Here is a 14,539-nt window from a genome sequence, read left to right as displayed (position 1 = left end):
AACGTTTGTTAATGTGAAAGTTAAACAAAAAGTGGAGCTTGGTTTTAGTGTAGGCCGGGAAGGATACGTGGTGGAGAAATATATGAAAAAAGGGTAAGATGAGAAACAAAATATATCACCCGGAAACGCTTTCCATGGAATGCGTGGGATGCAGCTTCCGATGGGAGTTGATTCAATATCCTTTATTAATTAAAAAAAAGCAACTCACAGTATTGTTTAGAACAGGGGTCACCAAATTTTTTTCTCTGAGGGCCGGATTGCTGGGAGATTAACAGCTGCGGGCCGGATGCAAATTGCGAAAAGATATACAACTGTTTAGAATCTCCATTGACTTGAATTGTCCAAATCCTTCTGCTTATGATGTCTAGTCTGGCTGGTATGATTTGCCTAAACAGAGATATCGCACTGATGAAACATTGGTGTTTTGAACAACAAAGTTTGTGATGTCATAAAAAGAAACAATATGGAAGAATCATTAGCAGATTGCGTGTAGTTCAACAGCAACGTCAGTCCTTTACAAAAAGTTTGGTAACTTTTTTCCTTAACAGTTGTAGTGCAGGTGTTATTTCCGCAGAACTTGGCGGGCCGGATGAAATCAGTTCGCGGGCCGGTTCTGGCCCGCGGGCCGTAGTTTGGTGACCCCTCGTTTAGAAGAGAACTTCCTGACGTCAGCGCAAGGCTGACTACTCACTATAGAACAACAAGTATTGCGTTTCTCTAACGCTGTAACGTGTACCATGTTTTAACTACGCTGTCACGTGTACCGTGTTCTTAACTAACAAATTAAATTATGTGAACATTTAGATGAAACTTATGAGAATTGCAATTTGACAAATGCTTTGCAACTGTACAAATTCAAAACCTAAATTTTGCTTTCACGGAATTTAGGTCACACTTCCTGTTAACACTATCTGTATCGTTTTTAAAGTCTTCGGTGTGACTCGACCTGGAATCGATCTCAGATCATCAACACTTTATTGTGTTTAGCTTAGCATAATTCTTGGTGATACAAAACAAAACAAAACAGCAAGTGACATAAAAAATCTCAACCAACGTGATAACAGTTCAAGTATGGTAAGAATAATTACAGCCTTCTCCTGCGCGCTTTGCGCGCAGGAACAGATCACATCATTTAAGACTCCACCATTCAACTTTCATCAAGTAGGCCGGAAGGTCTACGTGTTTTGAAAGATAATTCAATTCAATTTATTTTTCTTTGACGGAAAACAACAGCAATGAGAAAAAAAACAGAGAGAGACTGTTCACCAGGCATTTGGTAATAAAATTAATTTGCGTTCTTCTGGTGACTATTTACTAGGTTACCTCGTGATGTTAAAGATGATAACTAGCTTTTTTTCCGACGTTTCGTCAGTCAGCACGACTGACTTTATCAGGGTGGCTAAAACAGGTTAATACAACCTGTTCAGCAACGATGGTTTTTAGAGTAGCCTACTGGTTTTAGGCATTCACTGCATTTAGTTTAACCTCTAGGTATCTTGTTGCGTGTTTTAATTCTGATTCTTGCTGCTTTACTTTACTCATTTTATCAGTATGTTTTTGTGTTGTGCCATCGTTGCTGAACAGGTTGTATTAACCTGTTTTAGCCACCTTGATAAAGTCAGTCGTGCTGACTGACGAAACGTCGGAAAAAAAGCTAGTTATCATCTTTAACATCACGAGGTAACCTAGTAAATAGTCACCAGAAGAACGCAAATTAATTTTATTAGCAATGAGAAAGTTACCAACAGTTTACGGAAATAAAACCAACAAAAGGAAACGTCGGCAAAAGCAAAGAAGTTTAAGACGTGCATGCGATGTAAATTTAAAGGATACGTCGATGAAAGTAAATTTAAGCACGGCCACCAAACCTAACAGTTTAAAATAGATGAATTAGTTGAAAGAATCAGTTGCATCTACATACCTAAAGCAACTGGAGGTCTGGCAGTTGATGAAGCCTTGCGGGGACAACTGAACCTTACAACCAATACAAAAAAAAAATCAAAAACACGAGCATTTAAGAATAAACGTACGGTGAGCTTATTATACAAAAAAAAAATATGTACACTGTACAAGTGTACAGTGCTTCGTTTTTAAATAAAATGAAGTGTTCGCAGCAACGACAGTGATGCAGTTTTAAAACAGGAATCGATAACTGATGTGTTCAGGAATATACACTAAGTTAATTATTGTTTGAACATGATATTAAAGTGATGATCATAACTGATGAAAAATGTAGTGAAGAAGATATGAAAATGGTCTTGATGGCAAGCCGATGACAAACAAATCTACACAACAAAGTAACAGAGAGTCAAAAGGTTCTTTGAACAAGTACACTATACATAGCTCGGCTAATTAAGGGCGTATTGCGTTGGTAACATAATTATTAAATCGTTGAAACATATTAGCATCTAATTGCAGCCTATTGAAATTGAATAATTTTAGGCGGTGGTGGCAGACGCACGACAGTGACTGCTGAAATAAGCTAAGCAGATACTTGGTGTCAAACAGTGGTACTTGAAAGATTAAATATACAAAAGTTGACGCATGCTAATCAGCTTGAATTTCAGTTCGCAGATGCTTATGATGCTTATAATGCTTATAATGATGATGCTGTGATGCATATAATGCTTATGACTGGTTGCTCTTCAATAGCTCCTCTATGTATTCCGATAAGCATCATAAACATGGGGTAGTGAAATGGTTGACTCTCGGCCACAAAAGCTCATAACTTGCAAACTTTTTCTAATAAGCTGCAAACGTTTGAGTAGGCCTACAGTAATTTTTCAGACCATATAGATTAATTATACTCGATCTTTTTCTTCAACCGATGATGTAATTCTTTTAACTCAAATCTTCTCAACATTATATGAGTTACTATTGATAACAAAGTAAAGGTGCAGAAATATTGTGTTGGATGCGAGTGCCGCCTGTGAGTGAAGTGAATTGCAGACGGCAGGCTATACGACCAAGAATTACCTGCTGTACAGGTCACCCCACGGTGCGGAGGTAGTAGCATTGACAGGGGGTCCAGGAGGTACTTTTGGATCCTAGGTCCGGGGTGGTTTTCGTGGCCTGTAATCTTTTTAAAGGATTCGGGAACTTGAAGAAGCGACGTCACATTGTTTGGGTTTTTCTTAGAAGCGTCTTGATTTGGGATCAGAAAATTTGTATCGGGTCCATTAGAGATCCAAAACATAATCCTAAGAGATACAATATATAGGCATGAAAGATCGAAAAATAACGGCACAGAGTAAATAAGAGGCCTAGCACAAGGGAATACGAAATCCAAAACACGGGCATAAAAGATCCAAAACATGGGCATCTGAGATTCAAACTTAGACATAGTAAATCCAAAATATGTTCACAGGAGACCTTAAACATGAGCATAAGATTCATATAGTATGGGCCTAGGAGAACCAAAACATGGGCATAAAAAATTCAAAACATGGCCCAAAACATGTGCTCAAGAGATACAATGAATAGGCATAAGAGATCCAGAACTTGGGCCTAAAAATTTAAAATACGTTCTTGGAGATTCAAAAGTTGGCCATAGGGTATACAGTACATAGTATGGTCCTCGGAGATACAAAACATGGCTATAAGAGATCCAAAACATGGGCATAAAGCATCTAAAACTTGGGCCTAGGAGCTCCAAAACTTGTTCTCATTGTAGGCCTACAAAGTCGTTGACACCTTGGGTAAAGATGAGAGGTGTTTTTTAACAACCAGGTTAAAAAAAGTTTTTCAACTAAAACAGATATTTCGTTTGCTATTAATAATTTTGCAAAGCTCTGCGATAATTTTTTCCTTTTAAAGTAGGTTTAGCATAACTTCTTACGATTTTTAAGTAAGCCAATTAACGGCAAAAATAGTCTAAACTGGCAATGCCAGAGGAATGTCAGCAGCATTTTACCCCCATTCGAATCCGTTATTTGGCCCTTTATTTTAGTGACAGTGCCTCAAACGTTGTTCAAACTAAGGTTGTAAATTTGGATGAAAAACATTAAACTTTGACTCCACATTTTTTAGCATTCTAAAACAATGTTAAAGGCTTTGAAGTTTAACTAAAAAAAACTAAAGGATTTACTGTACGTTTATTTCGAGCACGCCAACACCTTTCCGGCTAAACAGCTTTTACACTGCGAGCTGACAACAAAACGTTGGACATGCAAAGTAATTGAGTTTTTATTTCCATCTTTTTAATGATCAATGCACTGTGCAGACTTACGTGTATTCTTTGTTGTTTCGACATAACTTTGACCTACTTAAGATGAGATTTTTCATAATTGTGAAGTAAAGTTGGAAATAAGGAAGTACCGTACGTAAATTAGACTTAATTTTCTTATCATTTCTTGAAGATTTTCTCGTTACGTTTGTCAAGTATAGTAAAAATTGCAAAAACTAAAAACAGGGCAAAAAATGATGTTGATGTAAGCCTAGCGTTCGTCTTGAAAAAACAAGACGCTGGGCTAAACGCAAAATACTTCAACATATACCAAGGTACTGTATATCTAAAAGTCTGGCGTTGTGAAGGTTCTTTCTGAATACAGGCACCTTCGCAAAAAAAGTTTTTGAATTAATAACACTGGTCTACACAAAATTTCAGGTTTGGGTTTTGACAACTCATTTTAGCTAATTTTGGGGCGCTGAATCTGAAAACGAACTCAGATTTTCTCTATCACATCACGTTTTTGAGATATTAAATATCCCTAATTTTTGAAAAAAATCAATTTTTGCCCCCCTGTGTTGTCAAAACAAGGAATTCTGATGCAATAAACACCGATTTACCTGAAATAATCTAGCTTTAATTAGCAAACAAGCATTCTATATTATATTCACACAAATTTGCGTTATATTTATTAAAATTTCATGCCTTGGAAAAAAAATAGGCATGCAAAAGTGCAACCATAATAATATCAAACGCTACATTATGCTGACGAACATGTCGATAAGACAGTGACAAGGTATTATCTGAATTATAGCCCACAGTTCACACAATATGCACATAGACATTCCAATGGAGTGCAGGAATTCTGAAAACACACACAGAAATAGCAAAGTGCCAAAATAAAGATTGACTCAAAGGGACTTGGGCAGGGCGAGTTCAGAAACAGTCAAAAAAAGAGCTTTCATAAAATATGAACTCTTCACTTATAAGCTTAAAAATGCTCTTTTGAGGGACTTTCTTTTATAAGCAGCTTCTGGAATTTCTCTTTTAAAACTCCAGCAATAGTCGGCCATCATATGACAATCCCACCGACCTTGATAACGTTCCTCCATAATTTTAATATCCTGGTGGAAACGTTCACCCTGTTCTTCACTAACTTTCCCAAGGTTTTCTGGAAACTCATCCGCATGGCTCTTCAAATAGTGAACTTTGATGCTCATCCTGCATCCCAAATCTTCAAAACTAAGCAGTAGCTCCCGAGATCTTTATAATTTTCTGATTTTCTGTTTCCCAAAAAAATTCTCACAACAGCACCGAAAGCATTCCAAGCTCGAGACTCGAATGGCAACATTGATTTTACAAAATTTTCATCCTTTAACAATTGCCTGATTTGTAGTCCATTGAAAATCCCAGCTCTTTTTTTCTCTTCACTGAGACCAGGAAAAGCATAACATATATACTAAAAACACTCTCCTTCATGATCCAAAGCTTTTACATATTGTTTCATGAGACCAAGTTTGATGTGAAGAGGAGGCAAGAAGATCTTTTTGATTATAACTAACTGATCACGTATGATATTTTTGTCTCCAGGTGTCAAGGTGAGCCTTGGAGGCCACTCTTCTTTGTTCCAGTGCTGATCCTTGGCCCTGCTGTCCCAGTAGCATAGGAAACATGGGTATTTGGTGTAGCCGCTTTGTTTCCCCAGCAAAAAGTTCACCATTTTTAAATCTACACAGATGAGCCAACCATGCTCATGGTACTTTAACTTTTCAAGAACGGTTTTGATGTTCTGATACTCTTCTTTCATTGTCACCGAATGTCCTATCGGAATAGAACCGTACACGTTACCATTGTGAAGTAGAACACACTTCAAACTTCGTTTGGAGCTATCGATGAAAAGTCTCCATTCGTCTGCATCATGCTGTGGTAATCTCATTTCTAGAAGAAGCCCTTCTATATTGTTGCAATAAACGAAATCATTGTGGGAAGTAAAATATGGAAGCAGTTCTTCTTCTCGTTTGCGATAAAATGTCACGCTTGTACCAGCTTTGAGAAGTTTCCTTTCCTGTAACCTTGATGCCAATAACTCCGCAGATTGCTTAGGCAAATACAAATCTCTCACTAAATTATTTAATTCCATCTGATTAAACTGGGAAGGCTTGTCTGACAGATCCTCGGGTGCTGGTTGAAAAATTTCACTTTCTTCCTCACTAAACGATGCTTCTGAAGAAGAAATAACCTCTTCGTGTAGTTCTGGAAGTGATGTAAATACTGGCAGTGGCTTTTCATCACTGTGAGGAACTGGCCGCAATGCCGAATCCAGATTTGGATATTTCAAACGATGTTTACTCTTTTTGTTATACCCTTTCACACTAACAAGACAAAAATAACAATCATCAACATGATTTCGTTGCTCTCGCCAAATCATGGGTATTCCAAATTTCATTTGTGAATCTTTTCCTTGCGACCAACTTCTCAGACATTCAACGCAGGTCTTGCACACTTTATGAGGAGCCCAGCTTTTGTCCTGGTCTCCCAACTTGACTTTAAAGTAAGCAAGATATGCCCTTTTTACAAACGTGGTAATATTGCATTGTTGAGACTTCAACATGAAGCATCCACAAATGTAACAAAATATATCCGGATCATTACAACATTTTCTTCTTTTGCTGGAAGCAGACATAGCTTGAGATCAAATATAACCTGTCTTTGTTAGTAGTTTTCTAAGAGCAAGTTTTTCCACAGAAACACCACTATACCAAAAACTCTAACCGACTTGAACTCAAACTTATAAAGTATGAAAATACCTTTTCCTTCTACAAACCACTTTTCAGCTTGAACTCTGATGTTGGTCTGTACAATGTACATGTGCTTTATGAAACTTCTAAATAAATCTTCCTTACTAAGCAAGAATTTATTACTAAGTCAAATCTACTCCCACCAGCTGTCTTCCTACGATATTCCATCTGCACAGAGATAGCAGCTGACTCACAGATAACGCCTGAGAAGCCAAGGCAGGGAGTTCAAGCCAGCATGGAAAAACTCAACGCTACCAATCTCCACTATGTTCTATTACGATTATCATAACAAGAATTTTTTTTATTTTAGAGGAAATCTGAACCAATTTATGAATTTAGTGTAAAAATATCTCTATGTTTGAAAGTTTATAGCTGTCAGAAAATAATTATATTTGACATTTTACTGCACTAAAAAGGGTAAAATTGGTCAATTTCATAAAATAATGGCAACGATAGAAAGAAAACTTGATGTGATAGAGAAAATCTGAGTTCATTTTCGGATTCAGCGCCCCAAAATGAGCCAAAATCAGTTGTCAAAACCCAAGCCCTTAAAAAAAAGTTGAAATTTGTAGACCAGTGTAATATCACCTTGAATGCAAGAGATACTTCAGGCAATTTTGTTAACCCGACTGGCTGCCAATATCGAATATTTTTGCCGTTTTGTGAGCATTTGGTTTTGGGTAAATCTTATTCTTTCAAGCGTGGAAAGACATTTTTCAGTTAAGCGAAAGGGTAGTATTATTTCTTCCCCTATAATCTCTAACAAAATAGCATAAATGTACTGGTTTCGTTGATTCAAACTAGTCATTTCAGATAATGATAAACAATGTAAAACACCCTCGATGCTGCCTAAGCTATAAAATGTCAAGATAGAAACGATATTCGCTGTATGCCTCGGGCTCGCCTCCCGAGAAAGCGACCGAATGGACAGAGATCTTCGATTTCTTATTTCCTTATTGTAAGTCTATATGTCAAAGAAAAATTAGTTACCTTTGCGTTTGTCTGATTAATACATTCATAATATTTAACTGTGGGATTACTTTTTGCTTACAAAAAAATTGAAATTGGGCAACTTACAAATATGATCAGTCAACAAGGGTAATGGAAATATTATTTTAAATATTTGCAAGACCTTTCAAGTAGAAAGTTGAACAGCTCCAAGTATCGATAGTAAGGATATCTCTTTTTCATAATAAATTCCACAGAGTTTAGTTTAAAGTATGAAGACAATTCATACATCAGTTTGGCAAAAGAAGAAATCCAGGAAAATAAATCTTTATAGTTTGAAATAGTATTGCAATCAAACGTTACCAAAACGTTTCCCATGGTAAGCAAGCTATTACCAGCAAAACGGTTTTGGTAGCCAATTACTTTTTCTGAAATCTGAAATTGCTTGTTAAATGTTTCTTGCAGATGTTGACGTCATCATAACGTCAACACTATGTGTAATAACGTTGCTTAAACATTAGAAATCTAGTACAAATGTAAGTTTCAAATGTTTCTTTGTTCAGCAATATTACCTCAATTTCAATCCGGAAATATTCGTAGACGCCAAGAGGCTTTCATTAACAACAGCGTTGTCGGACAAAGAATTTTGCACCCAAGTTGAGAAAATTTTATGCTTGTTGTGGACAAAACACTGCAACTAAAAAAGTTTGATTTTCTGAAAAGTAAGCTCGAAAAGGCAGGAAACTTGCTAACAACGGCTTTAAAGAGGGCAAACATCTTTTTTTTAATTCAACTAAAAATCAGCGAAAAACAGGTGAAACGAACTGAAGACTTTTTGTTTAAACATGCTTTGTGATAAAAAAGCGTTGGGGAAATAGAAAACTAATTGGGAGATTTTTGAAGCGGTTGTAAGAGGTTCATTTGACATCTGGTAACATTGATCATCAGACATTCTTTCTGTTTCATGATACCTGTATGCTGAATTTTCTTCATCATATGATTTCTGCTGACCCTAAATAAAATATACAAAACTCTGCCAATTAACAAAAACCTTTCAATTTAATCTTAACTTTCTGAAACGTTATAACAGAATAAAGACTTGTAATCAACAGAGGCCAAGAATAGTAGTCGCTTGAACTTTCTCAGTTCGCAATACTTCTTAAATATAGTTCTTTGTTTCTTTCCAGATAGTAAGACTCGTCATTTTGCTGCCTGGGCTTTTCGTTGCAGCCTGTACTGCTAAAGTTCCAAGACAAAACTGCTAATTTCTTGGTACCGAGATCAGGACTCTTTCAAACGCTTCATTTATTTCAATTATTATTATTTCTGCAGCTTTAAATGTTGATAAAAATGACAGTTAGTATTTTCTTTGTAATTTTATCCATTTCGATCTTTGCTTATGCATCTTCCATTGGAAATACAGATGAAGTATATTTAGCTGTGAAACGTATCTCCAATGATGCAGTAATCACCCAAGGACGTCCTGGAAAGCAGGGAGTGGCGGGACCTATCGGACCTGCTGGAGCAAAAGGAGAGAAAGGAGATGATGGAAGATGCACTTGCGATCTATCTGAAGTGATGGAGCTGAAACAGCAAATTCAAGCACTCAGAGGTATGGACAATCTAGTAGTTGCTTTGTAAAGCTTGGGTTGCCCGTTAAAATCACTTGTCTTTTAATTAGCTGTGTTTTTGAGCTGATTAAATAATACGAAAGATGCCGTTAGATTCAGCTAATCTTTATGTATATTTATTTGCAGTCATACCGCGTATAAACCATGATATATTTAATAACAAAATAAGTTCGTCGTCGTCGTCGTCGTCTGAGCTTCTGGGGCCGAGGGTCTATCCTTTTACCACCCCAGATTCACGATGTTCCCGGACTACACTGAAAGGCTGCTAGAGAGCAGCCAGTCTTTAGTTTCATCATCCATGACGCGCAGACCTTCCACTCCGTTAGGTGGCTTGAAGATGGTACAGTCATTGATGATGTGGTCTGCGGTCTGTTCCTCGGCACCACATTCACAGGAGGAGGAAGAAGCCATTCCCCATTGGTGCATGGTTGAGCGGAAAAGGCCGACGCCCGTACGGAGACGGTTGAGGCGCACCCACGCCTGTCTCTGTAGTGTCAGGCCGATTGGCCGTGTGTCGGCGTCGGGGATGAATGAATGGAGTCTGGTGGTGCTTGACCTCCATTTAGAATTCCATTTATGGTCCGCCCAAGTAGCCGCAAAGATGTCTTGTTCATCAACGGAGTGGAAGGTCTGCGAAAGACAAAATAAGTTATTGCAATGTTATTGTTTTTTAAATAGGAGATGCATAAAGTTAACAAATCTTTTATCAAAACTGCTGTAAAAATGACAGTAGTTGCAAGTTTATAGTTGGGTGACATGCTGTCAGTCGTTTGGTTGGTTTGTTGTCAAACGCTGGAGGACTCCACAATTAAGTGGCTGCTCAAAAAATGCCCGGACATTTGACCCCGATAAAACGTAGTCCAAAAACCAACCTCTCATACGAAAGATGAAGAAGAATCGTTTGATTGTCTTCGTATGGGCTTTCGTGGCCAAGAGGTGACCATTTTATTACCTCATATTTGCGATGTTTTTCGCACAAACAACCAGTCTTCAGTGCCATTATTTAAGACACGTTGGCCTTCCACTCTATTTAGTGGAAGTTTAGTGGAAATGGCGAAGTCTTAAATGATGTACCGTAGTTGCATTTTGTTTCCTATAGCGTCACGCGGGTTGGAAGAAGACTGAATTTTTACCTAAATTGTTATCACCTTAATTGAGATTCTTTATGGCACTTGGTGTTTTGTATTTTATCACCGACGTCGCTGCATGGCCGAATGGTGAAAACCTTGGCACGGCACTCGAAAGGGCGCCGGTTCGACACCGTTCAAGAGCATGCGGCTGTGTCTTTGGCAAGAAACTCTATGGAATGCCTTAAAGTGGACATGGAGTTGGCTTTCTTGTCTTCACTTAATCCAACTTTTCAACCATGGAGTGTAAGCTTGAATACAAGAAAAAAAGAAAAAACCGAAGATTCAGCTGAATAGCACAATACAGTATTGTTGCCTGCAAAAATAATTTGTAGCAGTTTGACCTATCCTTCACGTTAGCTTCAACTTAAGTAAAGATTCCTCTTAGGCTATTTGTAACACGACAAATTTCTATTCTCAGGTCAAGTATTACCGAAGGAAGGTTGGTTTGCACCAGGAAATGGTCACCAATATCTTGTGACATCATCCACACAGAGCTGGAACGACAGTCGAACTTTGTGTCAAAGCATGGGAGGAGATCTGGCGACGTTTGGAATGCGAAACTATGATACACGAGTGTAAGAGTAAAAAAATACTTTACACGCTAAAAAGTTTTATGCGCACAATTGTTTTAAATATAAAGGCTTTTGTGAAGGGATGAGTAACAAGTAGAGCTGTTCAGAAAGAAACGTTTTTCAAATTTCAGATATTTATTGTTTTGAAACAAAAACACTCGTAGCCTATTTGTTTGAATAAATTGTTGCAGTGCCGAATTTTGCTTCAAAATTTCCACACTGGTGTTTTATGATCAATATCAGTCTCACTTTCAAAATACATTTTTGATGTGGGCTACGATAAGTAGCCTAAGTTTGGTCGACAATGTTAAGTTAATAGTCTTCTACTAATTCTGTTATTGCTGGTTTTTATAAAAGCCATGTCATCAGGCAATTTTAGGCTGTTATATTTATCGATATAGCCTACCGTACTACAAATTTGGTAGAAAGTAATAGAGCTCTAACTGGGTAGCTACTCAGTAGTGTTAGACTGTAAAGTAGCTATTGCTTTTATTTTATTACAGATCTCAACAATTCACTTTCATATCCTGATAGTTTGTTAACATTAAAGTTCGTGACGCAGTAGTTTTGCTTGATGACTTTGTCACTTTGTTCATAAACAAAAGGATAAATATTAATTGTCAAGTCGTAAGCTTGTTGTTGCCAAATTTATTTATTGCATTTAATCGTAAAAATCACCAGTAACTTACAAGAAAGAAGTAGATAAACCCACTTTTTGAAAGCTACTGCTTAAATTGGGCCCCTTTTTACTAAACTTTGCGTGGCGAATGTTATATTTGGGCAAGTAATGTAAAAATAACTAGCAGTGGCCACATAAGCTGCAGATTTGCGTCAAATCTACATAAATGTAAACTAGTGGCTTTTCATTTTGTTGCCACATTTATATGCCGACTAAAGATAACTTATGTTTAGCCTCATTGCTCGTGTTATCCATGGTAACACAACACCTTGGATTGGTTTAAATGACATCACGAATGAAGGAACCTTCGTGTGGATCGATGGAGTGACTGCGACTCCTGAAAACATTCACTGGGATGCTGAACAGCCGGACGATTACAAAGATAATGAAGATTGTGGACATATACGGGGTACAGATTTTAGTTCTAATGATAGACCCTGTGAAGGTTCTCTTCACGCACTGTGTGAGAAGACATTTGGATGAAGTTGAAATGTGAATTGTTCCATTTGACTATGTTCTGTCACCTGAATGCTTATTGCAAGTATTCAAAAACTGTTTTATTGAACCATAGGCATCAATACGCAGCCGAATAACGCAATCAGATTTAACATATTTTAGTTTATTATAGCAACATTTACAGTAAACAAAAAAACTACATTAAAACAAACTTCGAACGTTCTCAACATCACATGATGTCCTCTTCAGGAATAACGTACTGCACTTTTATCTACATCTAAACTTACTACGAGATACCATCAATATTAATTCTGATCACATTTTTAATGACAACCAACCAAACCGACCACCCATTGAGAAAAAAGATTTCGGTAAAATTGTTAAACCTGGCCACTGAAGGTATTGTTCATGCATAATAATGGCTTGTTTAATGATCAATGGCGTCACTATGCGTTCTTCACTTGGTCCAACTTTAGCCAATTTCTTTTTAGCGTATTTTGAAACAAAACTATTCAAAGTGTCTCGTGATTTTTATCCAAAAATGTATGTACTTTATGTTGACGATGTTTTTGCAACTTTGGTAGCGATCAGTCTTGTTCTCAATTTTTAAATCTCCTAAATTATCAACATCCAAACATCAAATTTACTGTTAAAAAATCTAATAGCACTATTGCCTTGTTAGATGTTTAAGTAGAAGTAAACATGATTTGTTTGACACACGGATCTGGCGACAACTCACCAACACTGGCCTACTTTTAAATTACCACGCTCTTTGCCCAAAAAAGAATAAATCTGAATTAATTTTTGTCTTCTATCTCGTGCCCATTTAGTTTGCTAGACGAACCTGCTTTTCCAGAATGAAACTAACAAGTTGAAAAGTATGCTACATTTAAATACTTATCCTTCATATGTTTTGGGTAAAATATTAAAAGCTTTATTGGATCTTAAATTCAAAGGTATACCGTAAGAAGACGATTTAGCAACTTTTTTGATATACCATTTTTGAGAAAAGATTGGGTATGATTTTCAAAAATATCTAGCTAAAATTGTTAAAAAGAAATTCGATTGTAATATTTATCCTGTATAAAACGTTCAAAGTGGGCAGATATTTCCAGCTAGTCGCCTACTTCCTTTGCTCTATGTTCTAATGTTGTGTATAAATTGAATTTAGTTGCTGACGGGATGCAAACCTGACATACATCGGTATGTCAACAAAACATTTATCGACTAGAGCCGGGGAACACCTGAATTGGAATTGGGTATATCGTACAAAAGGTGCGGTTAAAGATCACATTTTCTCATGAGCAACATGTCAAAACTACGTTTCTATTAAGCAATTTGAAATCACGTCCAGGTGCACGTTCGAGTATCAAACCAACATTTTGGAAGCCCTGCACATAAAACGCAACAATCCACCTTTAAATTTACAATTGTAGGCCTATTCTTGTGGTTCGTCTTTGTTTGCTCTGTTTATTTCAAATTATTTTTTCGCACTTTGCATATCTGTACATACCACATCATTGTGATCTGTTTAACTCCGTTAATGCAGTGACCTTTTAGATTCTCGTGTTTGTTGTCGAGTGGTGAGCTAGTCAGAACCACTATGTAATTTTTGTTTTTTTCCTGTTGATAGATTTAATATTTAACCATTGTATTTTGTTTAGATGTAAATAAAAGTACAGTAGATTATTCCTGAAGAGGACACCGTGTGATGTCGAGAACGTTTGAAATTTGTTTCAATGTAGTTTTTTGTTTTCTGTAAATGTTACTATAATAAACTGAAATGTGTTAAATCTGATTACTTTACTCGGCTTCGTATGCCTATATGGTTCAACAAAGCAAATTCTCTACCAAAGCTCTATCAAACACTGTTTTTTGAACAAGACCACAAATTTAATGGTGAATGCCAAAATTAAAAACTTCAATTCAGATTAGTAATGGAAGTACAAATCGCTTGTCGTGCACCAGAGCTTTAGAAGAAGAAAAATAATTCTAACAAGATTTAACAAGAAGTAATGTGAAGTTTGGAGACTGAAACTGAAATGTAGTTGTATGGGGAGTCTAGAGGATTTTCTCACAACTTTTGAAAACAGTTAATTGCCGTTTTGGTTCGTTTCTGCATATTTTGTGTCTCAAAAATGTTTGTTTGTTCAAGAA

General features: G+C 36.8%; 2 protein-coding genes across 2 annotated transcripts; one reads left to right on the top strand and one right to left on the bottom strand.

Moving 5' to 3' along the window:
* Positions 1-2,214: 2,214 nt before the first annotated feature.
* Positions 2,215-6,954, bottom strand: LOC145773921 (uncharacterized). Its single transcript, XM_082585046.1, has 4 exons — positions 6,620-6,954; positions 6,037-6,538; positions 2,977-3,200; positions 2,215-2,285 (listed from the first exon to the last, which is right to left on the bottom strand). Exons 1-4 carry the CDS (start codon positions 6,849-6,851, stop codon positions 2,215-2,217), a joined length of 1,029 nt encoding a protein of 342 aa, XP_082441172.1. The 5' UTR covers positions 6,852-6,954.
* A 2,507-nt stretch (positions 6,955-9,461) lies between these two features.
* LOC145774865 (C-type lectin domain family 4 member M-like) lies at positions 9,462-14,506 on the top strand. Its single transcript, XM_082586196.1, has 4 exons — positions 9,462-9,526; positions 11,094-11,250; positions 12,160-12,335; positions 13,554-14,506. Exons 1-4 carry the CDS (start codon positions 9,493-9,495, stop codon positions 13,574-13,576), a joined length of 390 nt encoding a protein of 129 aa, XP_082442322.1. The 5' UTR covers positions 9,462-9,492; the 3' UTR covers positions 13,577-14,506.
* Positions 14,507-14,539: the final 33 nt, after the last annotated feature.

Source organism: Aplidium turbinatum, chromosome 7 (assembly GCF_918807975.1).
Source record: "Aplidium turbinatum chromosome 7, kaAplTurb1.1, whole genome shotgun sequence".
In the NCBI taxonomy this organism is placed as follows: Eukaryota; Metazoa; Chordata; class Ascidiacea; order Aplousobranchia; family Polyclinidae; genus Aplidium; species Aplidium turbinatum.
Note: the sequence above shows the minus strand (reverse complement) of the source record. Positions and strands in the feature narration are given on the sequence as shown.

Coding starts and splice junctions, on each gene's coding strand:
- LOC145773921 (XM_082585046.1), bottom strand. CDS start 6,851: ATGTCTGCTTCCAGCAAAAGAAGAAAATGTTGTAATGATCCGGATATA. Junction 6,539..6,619: donor TTGGTCGCAAGGAAAAGATT/CACAAATGAAAT, acceptor GTCTTGTTAGTG/TGAAAGGGTATAACAAAAAG. Junction 2,286..2,976: donor TGGGGTGACCTGTACAGCAG/GTAATTCTTGGT, acceptor TTTGTTGTGTAG/ATTTGTTTGTCATCGGCTTG.
- LOC145774865 (XM_082586196.1), top strand. CDS start 9,493: ATGGAGCTGAAACAGCAAATTCAAGCACTCAGAG. Junction 9,527..11,093: donor GCAAATTCAAGCACTCAGAG/GTATGGACAATC, acceptor TTCTATTCTCAG/GTCAAGTATTACCGAAGGAA. Junction 11,251..12,159: donor CGAAACTATGATACACGAGT/GTAAGAGTAAAA, acceptor ACTTATGTTTAG/CCTCATTGCTCGTGTTATCC.